This window comes from Elgaria multicarinata, chromosome 1 (assembly GCF_023053635.1).
Source record: "Elgaria multicarinata webbii isolate HBS135686 ecotype San Diego chromosome 1, rElgMul1.1.pri, whole genome shotgun sequence".
Classification (NCBI taxonomy): domain Eukaryota; kingdom Metazoa; phylum Chordata; class Lepidosauria; order Squamata; family Anguidae; genus Elgaria; species Elgaria multicarinata.
Window position 1 is genome coordinate 25,156,396 of NC_086171.1, and position 25,572 is coordinate 25,181,967.

At 39.8% G+C, this 25,572-nt stretch overlaps 1 protein-coding gene across 1 annotated transcript in view; it reads right to left on the bottom strand.

The window, feature by feature from the left end:
- Window positions 1-533: 533 nt before the first annotated feature.
- Window positions 534-25,572, bottom strand: part of ZCWPW2 (zinc finger CW-type and PWWP domain containing 2) — a 32,006-nt gene continuing 6,967 nt past the window's right edge. Inside the window, exons 3-8 of the mRNA XM_063127545.1 lie at window positions 16,305-16,419; window positions 15,602-15,660; window positions 13,252-13,313; window positions 10,322-10,389; window positions 2,569-2,690; window positions 534-707 (exon numbers count right to left, since the gene is read on the bottom strand). Coding sequence (XP_062983615.1) covers window positions 534-707; window positions 2,569-2,690; window positions 10,322-10,389; window positions 13,252-13,313; window positions 15,602-15,660; window positions 16,305-16,419 — 600 coding nt within the window. The remainder of the gene's footprint in view (window positions 708-2,568; window positions 2,691-10,321; window positions 10,390-13,251; window positions 13,314-15,601; window positions 15,661-16,304; window positions 16,420-25,572) is intronic.

The following is a 25,572-nucleotide window of genomic DNA, read 5'->3' on the forward strand; positions in this document are numbered from 1 at the left end:
TCAGGTGAATCCCACTGAGTACAGCCTAATTGGAATTATATACCCGGAACAAGGGTCTGATGCATTAGTGGTTCATACTAGCGAAACTCATGTAGTTAAGGTTCTAAAATTGTGATTCACAAATATGATACCTATAAGGTGTTCTCAAATAACTTCTTGGAGAATTGTAAATAACTCTGTTGTCAGAAATTCAAGGTGTGTTTAAAATCTCTCTATATTGAAGTATAATTGTTCTTTATTTTCATTCTGATTTTTAGAGCAAATTTACAATTTGCTTAAACCACAATAATATGTATCTATCAGGAAAAAGTATCTAGAATTGATTGGCCTTGCTATTAAATCCCACTTTTTAATCTGAACTAAGTCTGATATCAATTTTATCAGTGAATATGGTGAGAGGGAGGATTCTGTTAAAATGATACTAACTTCAAACTAACAATATTGTTGAGGTGCTGTTAAGGATCTCCCACTATATGTGAAAAAGGATGCACTCTAAAGCTGTAAATAGTATAATAGGTTCTCTCTTATCAGTGCTACAAGCTGTCTTGGAATTCAGCCATTAAAGATTCTATTTCCTTAAACCTGTCTGCTATGCTCTCAATGCACTCTCCAGCCTTGAAAGCTTTCCCATCAATTATAATACAGTCCTCTTGGGTGTGGATTTCCATTGGCCTTTTTTCAGTAAACTCCATGCAGCAGTTAGCTACCTAGAAGAAAAACATGCATATTGTGGTTATATTAAACAGAATTTTGTAACAAAAGGATTTCACTGAATCCACCAGCAAGATTATGCATGTGGAGCCAATGTGAATGCAGATGTGCATCTAGATCCACATCACAGTATGCATCTGGTGAATCAGCTAGATGTGTCATCTGATGAAGATGAACATATGGATTCCTATCCAGAACCTCGGGTTGGAACTAGACTTAGACCTTAGCTAGACCAGGCTTTATCACAGGACGAACCCCGGGCCTGGCACTCCCCTTTGGGCCTGGTTTTTTCACATGGAACATGTGGCCCATTGCCGCGATTACTCACGCGGAGCCAGGAGCACTGCACCCATCGAGGGTAGGGTGGGGGGAGTGGGGAAATGGATTTTTTTTTAAAAAAAAGCACCTACCTTTAGTGCACGAGTGTTTGTGCACTCCTCTTCCTTTAAAAATAAAAAATGGCAGGCGAGACGCCTCTCTTCCTGAGGTCGTCACATGTCACGTGTAAACAGAGGAGAGATCTCGCGTTAATTGCAACACGAGATCTTCCCTCCTCCATCGCAGACTATCAGGTAGGTCTAACTAAGGCCTTAGTCATGTTTAGAGTAGGTCATTGAAATCAATGGAACTTAAGTCAGTAATGACTAATTTAAGGCCCATTGATTTCAATGGGTCTACTCTGATTAAATCTGGATCTAATCCTCCACTTCTTGTATTAGAACAGGCTGCAAATACTATTTTGCTTGAAATTTTCAAGAACATGTAAAAAAAATCAACAGACTGATGAATACCTTTATACTGTTGGGATAACTTTATATAGGTTTTAAAAATGCTTTCGAGCTTGGGATGCAAGGTTTGGGTTTTATATTGAGGCTTGAAGCCGGCTGCTGGGAGAGATCACTTTTCCCTGCCAGGACCTAATGCAATCCATTCAAGCTAATAGCCAGACTCCTGTCACAGCACACACACCCCAACAAAGGAAAACGTGAGAGTATAGCACTACATAGAGGCTTAAGGGCACATTAAAAATACTTAGGGAAAATAATCCAGTCTTTAGCAATCCTAGGAAAAGATGGAAAAGGCTGCGGAAGAGGTGGGGTGACAGCAGGACAGGCACGGCATCATGTGGATACCATGCTGCAAATCCGCACGCCTGGCATGGTGAGAGTGCACTACTGTAAATCACTGGTGTGATGGAGCTCTTTGGCTTTATTCTCTCTCCTGTTTAGTGCTAAACTCTTGGATTAGGTCAGTTTAATTGTTTGTTTTATTCAAAATTGATACATTGATTGATTGATATTTATGTTTTCTAGTGTGTCTGAAAAATGTCCAGGAGTTATATTGTAATGATAATAAATTTATAAAGTGCTCTTCTCTCTTTCTCTCTTTATAAACAAAGAAATAAAAAAAAATGCTTAGAATGCTGTAAGTTCCCTTTATCCCTTTAAAAAAGTAATAGAGGGAACTTAGCTTGGCAGGAGACTATTAAAATGGCAGCTGTTTTGCCTGTTTGTATGCAGATATGTGCAAAACAAATAATAACAAGGTTATCAGAGAATGCAGCTTCCCTGGTTTGGGATTCCAGAGATAAATATTAATTTCAAATATGGTCTTGTAGGATGCATGTAGTTCAACTTATTAAAAGATGCATGTTTTTAACCATTTTATTCTTCAGACAGTATTATAATTTCTCGATAAATATATAACTCTTTAGAGTCTGGTGTGAGTATATTTTGTGAATACATTATAGGCTTAGTTAGTATTTCAAATTGTGTGGCTTAGCCAAAAATGAACATCCTGCCAAGGTGCTTTTCCCAATTATTAGTAGTTAGTAGAAGAGCTATGCATAATTTATGCCTCTTCCCTTACATCATTGTCCTCTCCATCCACAAATGACTCAAAGGATGGCTCGGAGGTGGCTGCAACATGCTTGAGAATTTGGTCCAAATCTTTTAGTATAATTTCAGTCTCGGAGACAACTAATAAAACAACAATATTAATAATTTAGCTAAAATATATATTGCATATTAATGCAAAGCTATTTATTGCTCAGTCAACTGCTTGGACAACAGGCATTAAGTGGAAGGGGCAATCATCACATTCCTAAACACAAAAATAAGTTTCAAATGCCATTAACCCTATGCAACAAAATGGAGTGATTGTTCTCATTGGAATAATATGACTCGTTTCTGTTTGACAGCACATTTCTTTCTACCTATTCTTTAAGATATAAAAACATACCTTATATACTGCTCATTTCACAAACCAGTTGAGACAAACTGCTTAGATTATACTGTTCCATTGGTGTCAAAGTTAAATTGATCAATCTCGATCCAACTTTTTCAGTTAAAGTAGATTACAACTTGGAACAACATGTAGAAATCACTAGCAATTACAATCCTACTTGTACACGAGAAAAAGGATCTTATTGCATTTGGTGGCCTTGCTCAATAGCATGTAAGGTTTGGTCCGATATTAAAATGGCAATAAAAATAATGACTGGTTATCTTTTAGAGACAGACGCAATATTAATTTTATTAAGGGCAGAATCCTATGCATGTTTACACAGAAAAAAGTCCTACAATGCCCAGCATTCCTAAGCCAGAATGCTGACTGGGGAATGCTGGGAATTGTAGGACTTTTTTTACAATCCAACCATGTATAGGATTGCACCCTAAATTACACACCTAAGAAACACCTTCCACTGACCATTTTGAAATAACAGCATACATGATTAATAAATCTAGAATATTCTATGTGATGTATTGAAATTATAGATAACATACCAAACATAAGTGAGTGGGGAAGTAAACTGCACAAATTCATTTTTTCCTGCAAAATGAACTCATTAAATATGATGTACAGAGAAAAAACTCACAAAAGCATATTTCTTTCTTAGAAATTGGCAAACTTTTATAAACTGTTGGACAAGAGGTAGTTATCTTTCTTTTACAACCAATAACTATGGGTTGGATCCAGACTAGATTAGTTGGACATAGTTATCATTAACGGCTTGGGGCCAGGTTATCTGAAGGAACACCTCCTCCCATATGTACCTGCCCGGACCCTAAGGTCATCTTCAGGGGTCCTTCTCCGTGAGCCCCTGCCAAAGGAAGTGAGGCAGGTGGCTACCAGGAGGAGGGCCTTCTCTGCTGTGGCACCCCGGCTGTGGAATGAGCTCCCTAAGGAGGTTAGCTTGGCAACTACATTATATGCTTTTAGACGCCAGGTGAAGACCTTTTTATTCTCCCAACATTTTAACAATCTATAAATTTTAAATAACATGGTTTTAAATTTGTAATTTTGCATTGCTGCTGTTTTTATCTGGTTGAGCTTTTATATTGTATTTTATATTATGGTTTTATACTGTTGTTTTATACTTTGAATGTTTTTAATTTTTGTGAACCGCCCAGAGAGCTCCGGCTATTGGGCGGTATAGAAATGTAATAAATAAATAAATAAATAAATAAATCATTGAAATCCATGGGAATTAAGTAATGACTAACAGAACACTCCTACTTCCACATCTGCTGGCTGGAGTGGGTTAGGATGGTGCAGTACTGACCCTCTACTAGTATTTTATTTATTTTTGTTACATTTATATCCCACCTTTTTTCCTCCAAGGAACCCAAGGCAGCATACATAATCCTCCTCCTCTCCATTTTATCCTCACAACAGCAACCCTGTGAGGTAGGCTGGGCTGAGAGTCTGTGACTGGCCCAAAGTCACCCGGTGAGCTTCCATGGCCGAGTGGGGACTAGAATCCAGATCTCCCGACTCCCAGTCCGACACTCTAGCCACTACACCACACTGTACCACATTAGTAGACAGGGGTTCTGTTAGTGGAGGGGGGGGGCGTCTGCTTTGGTACGCCCTATTATACCAACAGAAAGCTCCACAGACACAGATGTACTACCAGCAGTGTTTCCACTGGGGGAGGTCCCAAAACAGGGTGATCTGGGGCAAGTTAGAGGCAGGCTTTGAATCACTAGAGCTGGCATTTTTCTTCCTGATGAAATCAACTGGGGTGGGGATGGGCAATGCTGAAGAAGACAAAGGGTGAGACCATCCCACATTGTGCTGTGGCCAGCACAACCTGACAGGGCTTTGAAAATGGCTGACAGTCTGCGGCTTCATTCCGCCCCGCCCCCCACTTACAATTGCTTTGTCCAATTGGTTCCAGTGGTACCAAATTTCAACTAATGTAATCCGGATCCCACCCTGTATGTTTCATCTATTATAATTCTAATTTCCATTATCATCTTATTTGCTTCTCTCTGTGTTCATTTTTAATAACGACATGTAAGTATGTCAATATTAAAATTTAAAAGGGCAGAAACGGGAATCTATCAATACCCTGCTACTCATCTTTCCCTCTCATCTATCTTTCCACGCAGTATCCAATTTGAATCCCTTTACTTTCCAAATGTTGCTTTCAAATGAAGTAAATTGGTAACAATGTTCAATGTGCTTAATGCAAATGATTTTTTAATTTCGCATTTTAATGCTAGTAGCTTGAGGAAGTTTTAGAAGGCTACTGTATTTGAAGTAAAAACAAAGAAACCAAAGAAATTAATCTAACAAAACTATTATTCTAAATAAGGTTACTTGTTGAAATAAATATGCTCAGTTGTGCTCCAGGAAGCCAGAGCTAATACAGGCATCAACTGTTGGGGTTAGATATAATTTAAACCAATTTTCACTGACGTCACTTAAGTTATCTACTCAGTTTATTGCATGACATTCTCAGAAGCCACTAATCATTAATAGTAGGATTTATACTGAAAGATATTTGTAGTTAACTTCCATGTAAATTGTGCGCATGGCAAAGTATTGTTGGGAATCTATTTACCTATAAATAAATAACTATAGGTCACACATTCTTTTTTATGGGGATGTAATAAATCTGTTTCTGGGTATCTTTTCAGACAAACCCAGTACAAGTTTGACACAATCACCATGCTGGTTCTGTACTGAAGGAAGCGCTGAACAACAACAACAACAACAACAACAACAACAACCTCTCTTTGAAACCCACCAGTCATTTCCAATCTCTAGTTCTGAAGAAAACACACCTTTGTTCCTTATGCTGCGTTTCTCCCAGTATCCACTGCCTGATAGCTTTCCATTCAAGCCCCCATTCACACAATACGGAAGAAGATCAAAAACCACTTGAGTGTACCATATATGCATAGCATCCTATGACCATGAGAAATTATGTCTTGTAGAGCTTTTGAGGATATTTTATACTGAAGATAGCTTTTTATTTATTTGTGTTAGTCAGCATATGAATTCTGTGAGTTCCCTGTTTTTAAAAAGAAGGCTTCTTTAGATCCTTTATATTTCTAGGGCTCCATCACAGCTACTCCCCCCCCCCCCCCAGTTTGAATCCACGTTTTCCCCCTCCGTTTTCTGAAGAAGTGGACTGCTGGGCACTTTCACATCTGTGCATTGTTGCGCTCCTCTATCTTTTCACCTTTAGCTCTATTATGCCGGCGAAATCTGCCACCCTGCCCCTACATTCTTCTTGCCCTTGCAGTTAATATATTTCTACGCAAATACAATGCTACGGCAGCCTGAAACTGCACAATTACGGTAAAACAATACACTATGTTTTCCCCTAAGATCATATTCAACAAGATAAGTGAAGAGAAAATATTACCATTAGCTTTTGGAGTAGTTTGTGGTCAATGTTGACATTATTATTTTATTATTATTTATTGCATTTTTATACCGCCCAATAGCCAAAGCTCCCTGGGCATGGCAAAGGGAAGCCGACATTGTTCTGGTCAGGAAACCTAGACATGCCTACTCAGGAGTAAGAACCACAGAGTTGAATGGGACTGAGTCCCAGGCACGGGCGGCTTCACTTACCTTCTCTGCAGTGTGTTCGGGCACTTTCTCTCCCTCCCCCTTCACAATTGAGCAGTTGAGCAGAGAACTACCCCACCCTCCTCTTTTGTTAACGAGATTGCCCTTCGACACACATGCCCCCAACAAAAAAAATGGGATGGTCTGATATAGCACAAGGGCAGCAATACACGGGAGGGAGGAGTAGCTTTATTGCGCACAGAGGGGGGGAAACGGACTTTCCCCACTCCAAAATAACACGGAAAAGGGAGGGGAAGAGGTGAGATGAGCACAGGACTGGGACAACATCATGTGAGCACTCCGCAGCAAAAACACACCAGGCATGGTGAGAGTGCGATAAATCGCTGGTGTGATGGAGCTCATAGACATTCATTAAGCTTTTTTCCTATACCATATTTTCCTGATTGGGAACACAATCCAGAACCCACTGAAGCCAACAGTGACATCCTCATGATTTTTAATGAAGCTGGATAGCATCCTTTATTACTAGATATAACACCTGCACTGATGGGGAAAGTAGCAGAGTTAAGGCTGTAAGCTGAACTTTAATAATTTTAGTCAGCAGATACTTCTGTCTGTGTTAATGTTAACTAATAACCCTCCTACTGTGGCGTTTGGAAGGAAATAGGGCAGCAGGAAACATTTAATTTACAGCAGCTTCTTGCTGTTACTGCAAACATGGCCGTCAGAGTACTAAGTAAACACTTTGCACACTATTTTTAGAACACTTAGTATGAAGACAATTTTATCTTGGAAAGAGAGGGGGAAATCTCAGCAACTCATATCTTACCTAACACATACCAATAAAAAGTTATCTTGAATACAGAGTATTCTCAAGTTCCACATGACATAATTTCTCATGGTAGTAAGATGCCATGGTGAACGATGCCATTCATGCCCTAGAAATACGATAGCAAGTTGCAAATACAAGCTTAACTCATCACTAATGATTATTGCTTTCTACATATTAAAAAACTAGCCTGAAGCTAATACATCCTGTACGTTTCAAACCATGATATGATAATTGCAATCACTGTGCAAATCCACTAGGAAAAACAGATGGCTTACTGCAATGTATGAAGTAGCACCTATAATTTGCTAATTTAGAGAATTACAGAAAACTCACATGGTAGAAAGCAAGCAAGAATGAGAGATGTCTTTTCAAAATCCAGAATGTACAAATAGAGTACTGCTTAAATATTACATATATTCCAGATTATTCATGATTATAATAATTCCTTTTCCAAAATTTTATGCATGTAAAATTTAGAGAATCTTAGAATTGGAAGGGAAGTCATTCATGGGTCATGAAGTCTAACCCTACCTGACCTGATTTGCATACAACACACAACTAGGGAAGTACGGATTTTGTAAAAATCTGTTCTGTCTCCGTTTTGCGAATTGTCAGGTACCTTTTGTTCTGTTGTCCGCTCATTGACGGAATCGGACAGAAGACATCTGTCAGCTGAACAGAGAGCGAGCAAGTGAATGATTTTAGTGATTCTCTCACCTGCAACTCCTCATGCAGGTTTGGGAAATCCTGCAGAACAGTGTGGGAGGTGACACAGGGGATGGGAGGGGGAAGGGGAATTGCCAAAAATCACACACACACATCCAACTCTGACAGATGACAGGACGGGCACCAATTGGATACCTTCTAAATAAATAAATAATCACATTCCCTGACAAATTCCTCATTATTTATTATTTCCTTAAACCATCCAATGAAGGTCCAATTTCTTCCTAAGGCAGCTTGTTGAATTGTTGAGCAGCTTGTTTGATTAAAAGATGTTTCCTCCAGAGTTTAACATATAGATGTTTGAGCTATATGCTAGGATATCTATATGTTTTATCTATACCTCACAACTCTCCCTTTGACCATTTCCATATTGTCAATAACTACCTGAAACGTGTCACTAATAAAAAAACCACAATATTTTAATCAGTACTGTAAACCAGTACTGGATAGAGGGCTACACTTTTACTTTCCTCAGCTCTTTAATGCTATTATGCTGCTCATAGTAGTTTGCATTGAATTTGTGTGCTACAATATAATATTGCTGAATCATCTTCAGTTTTTGTAAGCCATCATGTCAGTGGTACTGCTGAATATCCTTCACCTTGTATGTATGTTTCTTTTCTTCCTTTTATCTCTGACACTCACATATTGCTGTTAAAATTTCTGTAGTCAATATCGGGTCTTAGATAAGGAGCAAAAGAATAGACAGAAGATATACAACTGCACATGTTTTACTTAAAAAGTATAACCCAACATCCATTTCAGGGTGATAGCTAACACTAGCTGCTGTGATCTGTACATTCACATTGTTGGTGCCAGACATAATAGTATGGGAATTCAGTATGAAGGGCTGGTTTTGCTGCATAGATATCATATTCCTTGGATACATAGTCAGGGACTTTACAATAAAGTTAAAATGGAATTTGCCAGCACTGAAACGGCTGGTATATTCGCAGCAGCTCAAAGGGCATATTGGAGCATTTGGATTGAGGTGTCAATGAAACAGATGTAAACAAGATCATGGTTAAACCCTGGAATGGTGGGAGGGGAAATCCCTTATACACAGAATCATCCTTCACCTCACCAGATGTACTACATTGACCTTCTCCCAATCAAACACAGCTTGAGAAGAGTCCCAGATGATACAATAGCAAAAAAAGCAACTATTTGGTCTTTTCCTTCCTCTCAACAACATTGTTCCTTGACCCTACTCAAGATGTGGCCATGCAGCAACTACAATAAAAAGAACTGCAGATAAGCAATTTACTAATCTATGCTTAGGTACCGGTATCTCTATAATCCTAATTTCAAGCAAAATATTAGGAAGCACACTCTGAACTTCATAGAAAGCTGTGTTTATAATAAAATCTGCCTATAAATCCCTTTACCAAAATCCAATGCATCTACTTTAACATAAGTCAAGTTCCCCTTAATGGGGAGTGATGAATTGTGGGGTCAAGCAGGCTGGTAGCAAAGGGAGAAAGGCTGGTAAAGTGTGGCTGCACAGCCCCAACAGCAGCACAGTCCCAGCAGCAGCATCTCCTTGCCAGGAGGGGACTGCTGAGCAAATCGCGCGATGATGGGGTGGGACCAAAGAGGCGGACCCAGCAGAATGAGATCTCTCCTTTGTTCTGCCTCCAGTTCAACCTGAGGCTCCCAAAGGCAGACCTCCCATGCGGCTCCAGGATTGCAGTTGCTGTGAAAATGTATTTATTTACTGAACTTAAAGATAGATCTATTATAAGAGTTTGGGACAGGTAATCGTATATTAATTATTCCAACCTTTTTCCTCTCTGTTCCTGTCAACTAAAGCCAGGTTGAATCAGAAGCCTTATACTGTTTTTGGAGGATGTAAAAAATTGGCCTCAGGTGAGTTTATGGGACACCCTTCTCCAGCCTGGTGCCTTCCAGATGTTTAGTCCAAAACATCTGGAAGGCACCACGTTGAGGCAAGGTGTGGGTGTTCTAGGAAAAGAGACCTCCAAAGCTCAGGAATGCCATATGGTCATAAAGTTTAACTACTCCCTGATTGTCCACACTTCAGACCCCTAGAAACTAACCCAAATAATAGACTACATTGTCCTGCAAGGAAAGGTACATGTTCTGTATCCTAAGAGGTGTGAATATGTTCCTCAAAAATCTGACTGTCCTCATTAAAGATACTTGTACATTCACAATGTATTTCTGTTTTGTTTGTTGATATTCACAATAAATACAAACCAAGATTTTCTGTCGACAGGATATCATCTGAGCTTGCTATTTCAAGTGAACATGTTAACATTCTTTTTCTAAAAAATAAGAAAAGGGTTAAGTACTTGTTGTGAATCACTATCCTAGAATAGTGAAATCATCCCTGGAAATATATATGGCTTGGATCCATACTTAGGGTCTGGCTTCACGGCACTGAGTTGGCACTGCCTCCCTCCAGAACCCCGTGGGGAGTAAAACATTGGGTAATCCTGATGCCAAGGAGCAAGTGCAGGGTTTCCGTCAGCCATCAAGGTACCAGAGCCCCCCACCCCACCCTCTTCCTGGTGGAAGGCGACCAATAGCTGGTTGCGTTCCACCAGGGACTTCCCCCGGATTGGCCCTAGAGCAAGGCTAGATGGCAAAAGAGCAATACTGACCTCATTCCCATTGAAAAATGAGGTTAAGTCCCTGACTTTTTCAATGTGCAGATTTATGGGAAAGCCCCATGGTGGCTGTGAAGCTGCATCTGCATCATATAACTGACAAAGCACAGATTCGCAGCCATCCCACATATAAATAGCTCCTTAGTCATGGTCTTAAAGTAGGCAATTCAAATTAATGAGACACAATTAATTTGCCCCACTGATTTCAGTGGGTCTTCCCCAAGTATCACTAAATTTGGATCCAACCCATAAAGCTTTATGCACAGAGCTATCTTCCATTTACACCAGAATAGTACTGACAGCTATTTGTGCCAAGTAACTCATAATTAAAACGATATCTGCTTCTTCTATAACTTATCTCAAATCACTTGGTTGTTTAATAACGGGATTATGTCCTTCTGAGAAGAAGTGTTAGGAGGGGCAATGTTTATTTATACCTGCATTGAGATTAATCTAATTATGGGCCAAATTTTAATCACTTAAATTTCTAAGTAAGCCCATGCTGTATCTGATAATTATCCATCCAGATAGCTAAATAATGTAAATCAAGGGAGGGCAATATTTTGGTCCCCAGAGACCATGCCCCATGAATCCCATGATGATGATGATGATGATGATGATGATATGGCATCTGTAGTGGCTATGGGGTGCCTATAAAGGGTCAGATTTCGCTTGTTTACAACAAGTTAATTTGAACTTTTGGGCATTCCATAGCCCCTATGGAAACTATTAAAAAAATAATACTGAATTTTCTGAAATTTGGGGAATGGTGGTACGGGAACACATGTGGTTCCTGGCCTAAATTATAAAAGTAACTGTCTGCAATGACTAAATAACTAAAATAAAAACTTACTGAGAGCCAAGTTGAAAGTTTAATCTGCTACCATTGCAATTAAATAGTTATGAATATATGAAATTAATTAAGAATATGCATATTAAATTATGAAAATATGGCTCAAATTGTAAGTATTGATTTCTTGAGGTTCCCTTCAGAGCAAAATTTTCCCTTTCAGTCCTCAGGAAGCAGTTCAGTCTTGTTAGAAACACAATAGAGTTTGCATAGGAATATGTATTATTTATTTATTGGAATATTTCTATCCCACCTCTGAGGAAGATGTTCCAATATTCTGATAAGTGAAGAGGTGGATAACAATATTTTTAAATTGAATGACTTAGTGGGTTGTCATACTTAGAGTCACCCCATTGAATTTTGTGGCATTTAAATTAGTCATGGAATTTTTGAACTCATCATTTTGGCTTTCAGCCCCACCTACTACTGGAATATGGAATTCGGCCCTTAGGCTAAAACAGGTTCTGAACCCCACCTGTAAACACTGATGAAGGGAGTGAATCACTCTTTATATATATAGCACTCTCTCTAATTTCAAAAGGCAAAGATAGCCATGTTGGCCAAAAAAAAAAAAAAAACCCTCATGCTAAAATCCATATTATCAGTATTACAATAATATAGATTTTAACATTTTTCTTTTGGAATTTCTCTTATTTCCATTTTCTTTCATCTTTGCTGTGACTTTCAAATTTATAAGCGAGTTAGTATGATTTTTGGGGCTCTTATGTCCAGTTTGTGTGTAATGCAATCCCTTTTCCAGCAGCAATCTTCTTGAACTCACATGGAGGCCCTTGTTTTCTTCCTACCTCTTCCCTGTGTTTGCTGTATCATTTATTATTATTATTATTATTATTATTATTATTATTATTATTATTTATTTATATAGCACCATCAATGTATGTACCTGGGACAGTGTATTTGCTTGGATGTTTTCATTAATAATATTTGAAGATGGCTTCACAGCTTCCTGAAGAATCCCTTTGAAGAAGGAACTGTCTTGGTGTGTGCTAAGTAGAGTATGAGAATATGAGATCTTCATCTGATATTGGGATCTTCATCAGAGGCCCAACTCTGGGTGTCTCCATCTGAGGTGAAGCCAGTGGCACAACTAGGGATAGGGCCTTCTCAGTTGTGGTGCCTCAGTTATGGAACTCCCTCCTCATCAGTCCAACAGGCACCAGTTTGATGTGTGTTAGGTGCCAGATAAAAATAGCCCTGTTTTTCTGGAGTTGTAATGGTTTTAATGGCTTTTATTGGGTCTTATTGATCAGATCTGCTGATGTTGAAAAATGCTGTTGTTTTATCTATATTATTGATTTTATAATTACACTGTTGTTTTTAAATATACATTGTAAGTCACCCCAGAAATAGTTTTTATCAAAGTTCAGGGCACATGGATTATAAATAAATAAAATATGTGTAGCTGCTACATTATGAAAGGAAGGTGTCAGTTCATAAAATTCTCTACTCTATTTTTTCCACCTGTCAAAAGTAGAAAGGTTTGTACCCATGCTCAGAAAGATAAAAACACATTTTTCCTAGCATCATGGGATCTACAAACTTATAACTGCACAACATTGTGTAATAATTATAATGCTAGCAGACCGCTGGTGGGATAATTTAAAATGACCAAATAAAACAACTTAACAACTCCATCTTAAACTTACTTTCTCTTTCTTTCAATTCTGCAGCTACTTTTCTTCTCACAAGTTTTTGCCCACCCTTTTATCTGAGAAACATTATCAATCAATCAATCAATCAATCAATTTTATTTATATTTGAACATTTGCTATACTTAACAGGTATTGGGAAAAGTACAAAAAACAAGAAAAGGTGTTGTTGCACTAGTGGTTGTATATTCTGCTAGCAGTTGTGCAAGTGCTTAGTGAAACAATTAGCACAAGCAACACTTTGTATAATGAAGTAATAATGACAGGAGAAATTATTGAATCTGACACTTGCACATATATTTACTACAGGGATCAGCATGCATCAGCACACCCTAACCACATTGTTTCGTAGGATTCAATATGTGAGCCAGGACCACCATATAACTGATTTCCTTACGCCCACCAGCAGCAACCATTGACAGGGACTGGATCTTAGGAATCTTACCACATGATGACCCAGATGACATTTTGAGTCTTGCTAGCTGATACAGTGTGTGTGTGTGTGTGTGTGTGTGTGTGTGTGTGTGTGAAAGAGAGAGAGAGAGAGAGAGAGAGAGAGAGAGAGAGAGAGAGATTAGTCAGGGGGATAATGGTGAAGATAAGGTTTTGTTCAGCCCTGTGTCCCTTCTGTAAAAGTGAAGGTGTCAATTTTACCCTTAACTGCTAAGTCAAAACCAGTGGTGTTCTGTACTTTATCAAAGCCCACAAAATAATAAAATTACTGTCTCTCCCCTACACCCAACACTCCCAATCACATTATCTTGATCAAGAGTTCTCTGACATGTATACTGGTTACCAAGGGCCTTCCTAGACGAGGCCTTAGCGCGCTGTGAGGCCCGGTTTCCCTGCTGTGCGTCCAGATGACGCACAGGGGAATCCTGGGTCAGGCTGCGCTGAAGCTTCACCTAATGCGCCATAAGCGAAGTCGCTTATGGCGCGCCTTTTCCGCAGCCCCGGCCTCAGGTTGGGGCTGCGGAACGTCTAGCAAGGTCCGTGGCTTTTTGCAGCTACTCGCTACTCGCGAGTAGCCGGGAAAAGCCACAGACTGGGCACAGCGCTCATACGAGCACTGTGCCCATCGGGCCGGGGGAATCCCGGGGGGAGATGGGGGGGAAGGCAGGACCGGCAGGAGAGGGGGATGGCAAAGGATGGCACAGGAGACGGGGAGGAAGGGCGAAGGGTGGCACAGGAGACGGGGAGGGAGGGCGAAAGTTGGCACAGGAGACGGGGAGGGAGGGCAAAGGGTGGCACAGATCGGGGACGGGGAGGGAGGGTGGGGAAAGAGTGGGCATGGGGCATGGGAGGGGATCAGGAGCGGATGGGGGGACTTAATTAAAAGAAAAACCACTTACCTTGTCCGGAGTCTTCGGGGCGCACGTGGCCCCTTTAACAACAACAAAAAAAAATGGACGACGCTGCAGGGCTTCCGGAGTCCCTGCGTGTCGTGCGTGTAGGAGGCGGGGCGGGGCATGCTAAAGTTGGCGCGCCGTCGCCCCGCCTCCCTGCCGGCTTATCCAGCATCATCTAGCAAGGCCCCAAGTGTTACCATGGTAAAATGATCAGGTATTGTTTCATTGCCAAATGAAATTCTATGGCTGTGTTTACACTGCATGCTAAACCATTGTAATCTGCAATGTGAACAAACTAAAGAAAACTTTGGACTTGCAAGTACAGACTCTTCTCCCCCTACATGACTAGGAGAAGATGTTTAGAAAATTCCCCTTTTAGTTAACCACAGTTCCTGTGTTATCTGAAGCATAGCTAACTGTGGCTAGCACTAACTATGGTTAAAACTTGGCTTTTTAAAAACAAACAAACAAACCATAGTTAGTGTTAACCTCGGTTTGTCACTCAAGATGACAGAACAGGTCACAGTTAAATAAAAGTGCAAGTGAAAGCTTCTGAACTTCTCTTGGTTACATAGGAAGAGGGGAAGGTTTGGGATCACATGAGCCTGAAGCTTGCAGCAGCTTGTTCATCTTGTGCCAAATCATGGTTTAGCATGATGTTCGAACATGGCCTATTTTTGATATACAATGGGAAGAGAAACACAATTACGAACTAATGGTATCTATCACAAGTTCCAATGCATTGCTTATTCATATTTCATTGTAAGCTTCTTTGGGAGCAAAAGGTAGGTTATAAATACCTTTATAAACAAATATAAATAAACTGCCAGTAATAACACAAAGTTGAACACAGGTTTTTGAACAGGGAAAATGTAACAATTGTGGCAGACAATAAAAAATGCTGGATAGAAATTTCAGTTGAAAGCAGAAATTTAGTTTGCAAATAATGCAGTATAGTGATCAATTAAAGATTGTAAGAATATGTATTTAAATCTTACCGTTTTCCTGCATATGATTCCATCCGTTTTTGTTTTGGCTTCTTTATCTTTTACTGTGCCTGCAAAACATTGTGAAACCAGTAAAATCAACAGCTGAATGATAATAATGTGAAAATAAAATTATTTTGAATTGCTATTTTGATCTGTTCTCTACTGCATCAAGTTGTAAAAACAAAATGTAATACTGAAATATGAATTATTTTCTGAATTATATAACAATGGATTGAATGGTATGTTTCTGTTCTATATAACCACCTACACAGAATTCTCACTATCCACCAAACATATACAGAAACAGATATACTTTCATGTTCATTTAATCTGCTGCGCAGTTTTTTTGGTGCCATACTATCACTTCCAGATGTTATATTAAAAAGAGATGGGCATCATGGCTTCAGGCATCTACAGGAAACATATCATAGGTGTTGCACCGAGGGCTGTGTCAACAATCCAGCCACCTCTTGAAGGGGGGAATTGAATAGTGATTGGCTCAACTGCTACATATCAAATAGGTCCAAGAGGGGTGTCAGAAATGAGTACTCAAAGTAAAAGCCAAAGAAAAGATCACATACTAAACAAAACTGTGGGGGTCTGCAATAATTATATTACCATGGACTTTTGACACAATTACTGGGGGTAGGGGTGGGCGATGCAAGTAATGAAGTCAGTGTATAAAGACAAATAGAAAACCAGATAATTGTACCCATTTTAGATAGGTAGCACATTTCAAGCCTTTCCTGAGCAGAACAGGCAAGCAATTGGTTTGCTTCATCCAATGCACTTTTATACCAGGATTTTTTCCTCTTGCATACATCAGCCTGTGGGAAAAAATCAGATTAGTTGTCACAGTATTAGTACTACCCCCCCCCCCCCAAAAAAATTGTATTGATACAAAAACATGCAAAAATGGGAAAATGTATGTACAATAAATATAAAATTAGAATCAAATATGAAACAATTTAAGTATTAAGCAAAATCTTGATATTAGGCACCTATATCTATTTTTCAGAACTTACATGAACTGAAGTCAACTATCTGACTTGTATGGCAGATTCCTATTCAAGGACAGAAAATTGTCTATCTATGCTTTTCTTTAAACAAAGGGAAGGCATTTGTTTTTTCTGCCTTGGGCATTAAAATGTCTTCATCCAGCCCTGTGAGGTTGCTATTCTACACATATCCTACTTGTGGGCTTCCCGCTACAGTCAGTTGGTTGTGTGAATAGAATCCTGGGCAGGATCTACACTACTGCTTTAAAACAGTTTATAATGGTAGTGACAACTGTTGGGGCCCAGGACACACTCCACATACAGTTTTCAAACCGTTTTCAAAGTGTCCTAGATGGAAGGGCAACACGTTGGGGAAAGCTGGTTTAGAGCTTCTTGGCTAGTTCTTTTTACATTTTTGGATCTTTCAAACGAATGTAAATCCAGACGGGTACAATGACCACATTGATGAAACCCAATGTCAGCTCTCTCTCTCTCTCTCTCTCTCTCTCTCTCTCTCTCTCTCTCTCTCTCTCTCTCTGTGTGTGTGTGTGTGTGTGTGTGTGTGTTTATCACCAATATTCTTATAGCAGTTTGTAATAGTACAATCCTAAAATGAATATATGGAATAACACAGTCTCTCATTTTTGCACTATCTATAATTAGGTTTGAGAATTATTTTGGTTTAAATGGAACAGAAAATATGTTTCCTGAGGTGAAAAGAAAGCTGTTTTAAGGACTTCTGGTGTGATGAAACACTGAAGGGAAGGAATTCTCCTGACAGTGTACAGAGAATAATGGGAAAAGTAAAACAGTAAAGCTTGGACCAGGGATAGGCAACCTTGCTTGGGAGCTGCCGAGGAGTCCTACCCCTCCCACTTTTTGTTTTAATCAATTAATTTTGCAAAAAACTCAACCTCTAGAAGCAGGACTGTGGAAGACATGCTTTTTCACATGGTGTCATGACAACACCCCATTCTGCTACGAACAGAACAATGTATCTGTTTTGGTTACTTCTCTTCTCTCATAGGCTCAATGGAGTGAACAATTGTTTTAAGAGAATGACAAGGATGGCCTGGGACTTTAAAAAAAATGAAATGGTGTTCAATGCCATTCTTGAACATTAAAGAATATATTGCACCTTGGTAAACATTATATATTCATATTTATATTTACTCCACTGAAAATCAAATTGGTTGTTTTGCTAAGAAAAAAAGCCCAGTTAGAAATCTTTAGGGACAATGATGAAAGAATGCTATTCTTAGTTATTCAGTTCCAAAATGTAAGCTATATGATGAAAGATACTTAAGTTTAGAGAGCTACCTTCATGTTTTAGAATTAAACAAACCTAACAGAAATGTCTCTAGCTTGTTGCTAGGCGCCAATAACTAAACTCAGCATCTAATCCCTGCTTATGCAGAAATGGTAAATTGCATTCTGTTAACAATAATAAGAAAGAGGACTGATTAGAAGTTATTAATATTTTCTCTATTTTTACAAACATCTTGTCAAATGACAGACTATTTGCTGAATTACAGCTTGTCTTATAGCAGGATATATATTTTTTCTGTAAGAAGATAAGGGGGAGGGAAAGAATCTCATCCAGGCATTTATAGTCAAAAATGAGCTTTCACCAGTATGGTATTATTTCTTTTCGTGAAAAATAGGACAGTTTGACTTCTGCATACAGTGTTTGTTGACTATTGTCTTAAGCCTGTGTTCTAGGCTTTACTATGTCTGTGTGGTACTACCAAATGTGAGCTACCCACTATGCAGTTTTAAGAAATCTGAGTGAAAAGTGCAGGTTTAAGTGGGTTCTTGAATCAACATATATTTCCTAGGTATTAGGCATGATTCCAGCCAGGTACAGCTGAAGTGTCAGAGCTCTCGCATACAGGGCTGGCATTATTATTAGGAAAAAAGACTGTCACCTCAGGCAGCTGATTTTGGGCAGGATGATGATGGTGTTTTTGTTCCAGTGAGAGGTGCTTGTGGGATTTTCTGCCACGGGTGCCAAAATCACTTGGTCAGCTTTGGGTACTATCGAATGACTTCAAGGCATGGACCATTCTGTTTTGCCTCAGGTAGCAAACTGTGTTTGACCAGTCCTGCACAATACTATATTTAAAGTTGGAGCTCTTAGAGAATGTGGAAACCCAATACTTTCTGAGGAGAAACATATGTGTTATATTTTCTAACATATATTAACTGTGAGAGGTGCAAAGGTGAGCAGCTTAAACAGTTACATTATATGTGTGGCCTATGACTGGCAGCCTGCCAAAAGTCAGCATACATGTTGCTATCACCAAGGAAATGACTATAAATCCCAATGGACTTACAGTTAGGTCCAGTTATTTTTACAATGGACAAAGAACCCTACTATGATGAGGATTACAAAGAAGGGAAATAAAAATGTGCATGGCCCTTTATGGCTGCCATAGTTGCGGCCATAGATAGAGTAAAAATAGAGAGCCCCCGTGATCTTAACTTTAAATCGTGGCTTGAATCTCAGGGAGGACGTGATTTAAAGGTATGTCCTGGCGGCGGTAGGAGGTGACTGGGGAGGGCAAGGAGGGCAGGGAGGGAGAGGGAGGTGAGTCCAATGAGCCTAATGGACTCACATGGACTCATGGCCAGCTTTCCTGGGTGGGCAGGCAGCGGGGAGCAGCTTACCACTGCCTTGAATTGGCCCAAGGCACCTTGAAGGCTTCGATGCTGATCAGCTTTGGCCTCAGGGGACCTCAGGCTGACTCAGCACTGGCTCAGATTTGGTGGGGGGGACAGGCCAAATCTGCCTGCCTCACCTTGGGAATTCAGCCCAATGTGGTGAATAGCGCTACAATGAGCTGTGTAGGACATGATAGAGCAGGACTAATCGTGTCATAGAATCATAGAATCATAGAATAGCAGAGTTGGAAGGACCTACAAGGCCATCTAGTCCAACCCCCTGCTCAATGCAGGAATCCACAATAGTTGATGATGTGATGTTCAGTCATGGGACTTCACCCATCTATGCTCAAAATAATGTGGTTTCTTGTGCTGATATTCGTCTGACAACAGTGGGTTCTCCTTAGGTATAGACCACATTAGCTTGCAATCCAAATTCATTAAAATCTGGTTTTAAACTGGATCATGTAGATTGGGTCTTTGTTAGTGAGTCTCTGACCCATTTTCACCTTCTCTTCCTCTAACAGTACAATCCTATGCATGTTTACTCAGAAGTAATTTAGGACTGTAGGTTTAAGAGACATTTCAGGACCCCACAATATCACTGCTGCAGGGTGGGGACAGGAAATCCCATGCCAGGAGGAAGTGTGGGGTTTCTGGTGGCCACTCAGCTCACTGCCCCCTGCCCTCTTCCCATCTTCCGGTGCCCTTTCAGTGGTCCCCATCCATCCCGGATCACCCCTGGCTTGACGCCAAAGTGAGGTCACATGGCAGAAGGACCATGGTGATTTTGCTTCAAAGGACAAAGTCTGCATAAGTCCCTGATGTTTTAAATGTGAAGCTTCAAGGAAAAACCCTATGGTGGCTGTGAGTTGGTGGCTGCATCGTATAACTGATGCAGTGCCACCACGCAGCCACCGCGGGGCAAATAAGCCATAAAGAGTGCCCCTTGGTGTCATCCAGCTAGGATGGCCAAGTATTTGGAAACCATAATTGTTCGAAACATCATAAATCTGATATGATCCTTAATTTATCATCCCCACTGAACTCCCTGTGCTTGGAAGAATTAGTGTAATTAGTGTACAGTTCCTAAAACTGCTTATTTTCTTGTACACACTTCAGTTTCTGCTGCAATCTACTATAGTCTTCTTACATGCAAACTTTACTAAAATAAATGGTTTTGCTTGGATGCACTACTTGATGAATAATGTGTCCAAATGCAACTCTGAACACAGTCACGCTTACCATTTCAACCCATGAAACTCTAAGTATTCTATATCACTGTCCAAATAGGTGAAGCTATCGCTTTTTCTCAGGTATATTTGCCATACAAAAGTCCTTGCCTGCTCTTTGCAAGTTATGCTAGATATCCCATGTTGGGAGTCCTTCTGAATCTGGACCTTTATATTACATACGAACATACACAGAATAGAATAAAGGGTGATTTTAATAAACTAAATAAAACCACATTCCACTGTTTGTTGTAAGCTTTCAAATTAAAAAAAAGGCACAATTGTTAAGAGCATGATTTAAAATAAATTTAATTTTTTTCTTAGATACCCATAATTGGTTCAATGGACTCTATTTTCCCTTTTTTCCCCAGAATAAGCTAACACAAATTTCTACTTATCTTATTTCCCTTAATTCCCCCAAATAACCATGCCAAGTAAAAACCCTAGGGCTGTATCTAATTCTGCCCATGAAACAGACACCACCGGTGGATCAAATTCCCCTCCTCACAAGAGCCCCCTGTGTTCCCCTCAAGTCAACTCCAGAGAGATGGGGGACCCTCTGCAGCAGATTTGGGGAGTGGGTGAGCAGAGGGGAGGAGGATAAAGGGATTTCCCACTGTGGGAGCAGATGTCCAGTCATGCAACATTGGATTTAGCCCTTGTTTGTCCTTTGAATAGTTGCAATTACAAAAAAGAAAAACAGAATTATTCCAGTAAAAGTATTCAAGCTTTTCAATGTTTCTATTTTGTAGGATGGACAAGGCAAATACTCACTATGTCATTCATGGCATATGTCATTCACAAGCTCTTCAGATTAATATAGCAATGTACACATAACAATTCAATCTTAACTTGGTGAGGGAAGTAAAGTGGTAAGATGATTTGCTACTTCCTTGCTGGTTTGTGTCAGCCAGGGCAGAAAGCTGGGAATGGGTTTTTTCCTCTTCTGGTGATACTTAATTTTTTTAATCCCCCCGCCCCTTGGCTTCAGTGGTGGGCTAATTAACTATGTCAGCTCCAGGCTGGCATAGTTGAGAAGCCCAATTTTTTATTCCCTCATAGGGGAACAAAGGGGCTTTGGAGCCAAGGCCACCTCTGACTCACCCTGACATGCCCTGTTTTGCTAGATCTATGCCTATGGAGCTTTCTGCAGATGTAACTTGGCATCTGGGGAGACATGCCCCCCCCACTGCGGGCAGAGCTCCACTCCTCCCCATCTAACGCCCCTTCATCCAGTGGATCTGGGGTTAAGACTGCTCTCATAGTAAGGCAAACATTTTAAAGGAATGGCATAACGATAAAACATATTTAATAGGTGATATTATATCATTTCCCTCACAATAATAGTATACAAAAAGGAATTATTTAGAGTATGGAAGGAAGGAAGGAAGGAAGGAAGGAAGGAAGGAAGGAAGGAAGGAAGGAAGGATATATTCAATATATTAATGGATGTGTGCCATCTTGTGGTGAAACACTTCAACGTTTTAAAGTATTATCGTTGCTGAGTAAGGCCAGATATAGTCCATTTAATCAAAATAGACCTTCAAGTGGACATTCCCAACATTTTGCCTATTCAAATTGATTTGGTACTTATTTATAGATTTTGGTGTTTTCTTGTTCACTGCAAAAACTACAGTTATCGTCATCTGCTTTCAGTCTTTCCCATCCACATTCTGGTATGCTTCTTATTACAGATTTCACTGCAAACCTCTGGGCTATTTTAGTATTGTACCTCCCTTGCTGCTCTCTCTGCAACTATTGATCCTATTGCTTCAGGAGACTTTCCTCCTACTAAACATCACCGTCATATGTGTGGTATCACTCTACCACTTCAGTGTACGCCTCTCCTGGCCTCTTTGAAATGCAGCTCCTGCCAGGGAGGCTCCCAGCAGAGCTATTCACTTTTGTTCCTGCTGCCAGGAGCAATGGTGTTCTTTTGGAAGCAGTGATTCTTTGGCATGGCGGCTGGAGTGTAGCAAGAGGACAGTTCCCACTGCATCTGGATCTCCCTATGGATCCCTACTCAATGGCCACCTCAATTCAGCACTTATTGCTTGAGACATCAGGGTGTGCCTGGGCACACCCAGCATACCCCTTGTGCATGCCTATGCCCATGAAATTGATAGGAGCAGTTAGTTGGTGGGCAATTCAGGCCTCTACTCAAATTGGTTTTGCAATGCTGCTTTTGAGCAATAACAGCAGAAGAATATGGCAAACCTGTCCTAACATGACTGTCTGAGGTTCTGGGTTGCACAGTCCTTCCAGTTCCCAAATAAAATATTTCTGTGATAGCCACCAATGCTTAGAGACTCCACAAACATAGAGCTGAACTAGATATGACAGCAGCATAATGCAACTTGGCTCATCCAGAATGTCAACAAAGCAGCCTTCCCCAACCTGATATCCTTCAGATGTGCTGGACTGCAACGCCCATAATTCCCAGACAGCATGGGAATTTATAGTATAGGCTGCTATATGTGTGTGGGGTGACAAAGTGCAGTATGGATGGGAGGTAAGGAGAGTACTGACCGCCCCGCCCCCCTCATTGTGCTTTTTGCAAAATGGTTTCTTCTCAGACTTTATTTCTCCTTACAGAGGTTACTTCTCATCTTGAAGCCCCGTAAGGAGGATAACAGCTGGAAAGCATCAGTTTTGAGAGAAGCACAGGCAGCAGAAAGGAATTCCACTATTGAAAATGCACTATCATTACCACCACCACCTCTGCTTCAGTGGCAGCCTGATTCCAATGCTCAGGCCTGTGGTCATCACATCTAGTTTGGATCAGAGATTCAAACAATGTATTAATAAGGGAATTCTGGATGATATTTGCTCAATATCTGGGTAATAGTGATGCTAAGAGTGAGGCTTCAAATGCTCCTATTTAGGAAAGTTGATGCCAGGAGGGATTCCAACATGTTTTTAAAAGGAACAACATAATTTTCTCATTCTTTTCTGTAAGAAGGTATACTGGCATTTAGAGCACTGTGGGTACACATCAATAACTCCATTTCAAAAATGATAACATAGAACTGGAACAGGTGCAAAATGGGGCATCTAAAAGTTTAGTGTACAGAGGTGTCTTCCTTATAAAAGGCTAAAGAAGTTGGGGTCTTTAAGATTATTTTTTAAAAGATGCCTAAGGGGAAACAGGGTGGAAATTTATAAAACTTTGGTTTGGAGAGAGAGAAGAGAGAAATGATTATCTTTCTCATAACATTAGTACTCAAGGTCATCCAATGAAATTTCTAAACTATTTCAACCACAATGAACAAAAAGTCCGTTAGGAAATCTGCCAATAAGCAGTGAAGGCGTACTAACTCAGATAGAGTTAAAAACTGATTAGACAAATTTATAGATCTATATAAGAGTATTTGCTATGGCCAAAGTGGAACTTCCATATTCAGAAGCAGCATACTTTTAACAACCAGATACTTGAGGGAAACAACTAGGATGGCTATCTCCATAGTTGCTCTGCTTAGGAACTTCCTAGAGGCATTTAGTCACTGTTGTAAATAGGGTTTACATTTCATCTGATCCAAAAAGGTACTGAAAAGACACTATGAGGATCTATCAGGATGCCTCATTTTTGTATTCCAGCTTAACTATTTCAGTACCTGATCCATTATCCAATTAACCTTCCCTACAGATTTCAGCTGATTATATACTATAGGTTTAAATTCTAGTTCTTTGATTTAACTGAACTATATTTCAGGCTGCCAGTGATTTTGGAACTAGAAAGAAACTCTCTTCTTTTTCCTTTTTTGTTAAATAAAAAAGCTTTTCAAACATTCCACTTAGGAGCGATTTATCCTATTTTGTATTGCTTATTATGCTATTCACATTGGGGTAATTTTCTCCATTAAACCTATTTCTCAGAGTGTGTTTGAAACACATCAAAAGATTAATCAAGATATAGCATAGGTTACAAATTCTGAATTGCATTACAAGAAAAAAGTGATTTAAGATTAAATAGTGTTTTGCTATTTATATAGTTAGATATGATCTGCTTATGTGGCAAAATACTTTCAGTTCTTACAGAGATTGACAACTATTAAAGAAGAGCTTGAAAAGATTGCATTTTTGAGGAAAGGCAAGTTAAAGAATGTAATAGTATGATGGAGCTTCAGTTCTAAGACACATCATTAATCATTTGCTTGAAATAAATTTGAGATGTCATTGAGGTTTGTTGGACTGGTAACAACCTTTGGGGACTTAAGTAATGCCTGCTACAAAGGAGAATTCTTCTCCAACTCAGATTAAAATCTTCTCGGCTTTCTCCTGCTTGCACCTGGAAAACAACTGACTAAGGGCAATCACCTACCCACCACAAGGGATCATCTTTCCCCAAGGGTTCCCTATAGAGAATAGCCTTGTCCCCCAGCTGTAGTTTTTTGGGGATGCAGAAAGCCCCCTCTACACTTCTCACCTGTTTGCTTTCTGAAGCTGCAACCACAAAAACTGCTGCTGAACCTCCACCAGCAGACTCTTGGGGCCAGAGAGTGCCCTGTGGGGTTTGGCTGTACTCCCCACTAGTAATTTTTCAGTCTGCAGCCTCAGAAAGCAGCCTGTGCACAAACAGATGGAGACAATAATCTCCAACTGCTTGCACAGGGACTTCTTTCCAAGGCTGGAAAAAAACTACTGCTAGAAGGCAGGGTTCATTTTCCAAGACTGGCTCAGAAAATGATCCGAGTTCTATTAACGTCTATAGAGCTATACCAGGGATAGATAGGTTCCAAACCAGAATTGATACAAAGATTCCAACCCAGAATTTCAAAAGCAAAATATTTTAAACTTATCTTTACAAAGTGTAAATTATCTTGATTTATATGCAGGAGAGAGCTTCACAAGTAATTGACCTGGCAACAGTCAGTGAAATTCTTTTGTGCAGGTTCTGCTGAGAGAAAACAGCAACTGATCTTTGAAACACGATTGTTAGAGCTTAATATTAAAGTATTACATCATTTACTTTGAACTTTAGAATATCCAAGGAACTTATAATTAAAATGCTTAAGATATGCCCATTCAAACTTCAAACTAAATCAGAGAAGGAACATAGCTCCATCTCCGTGATGGGTGCTTTTAC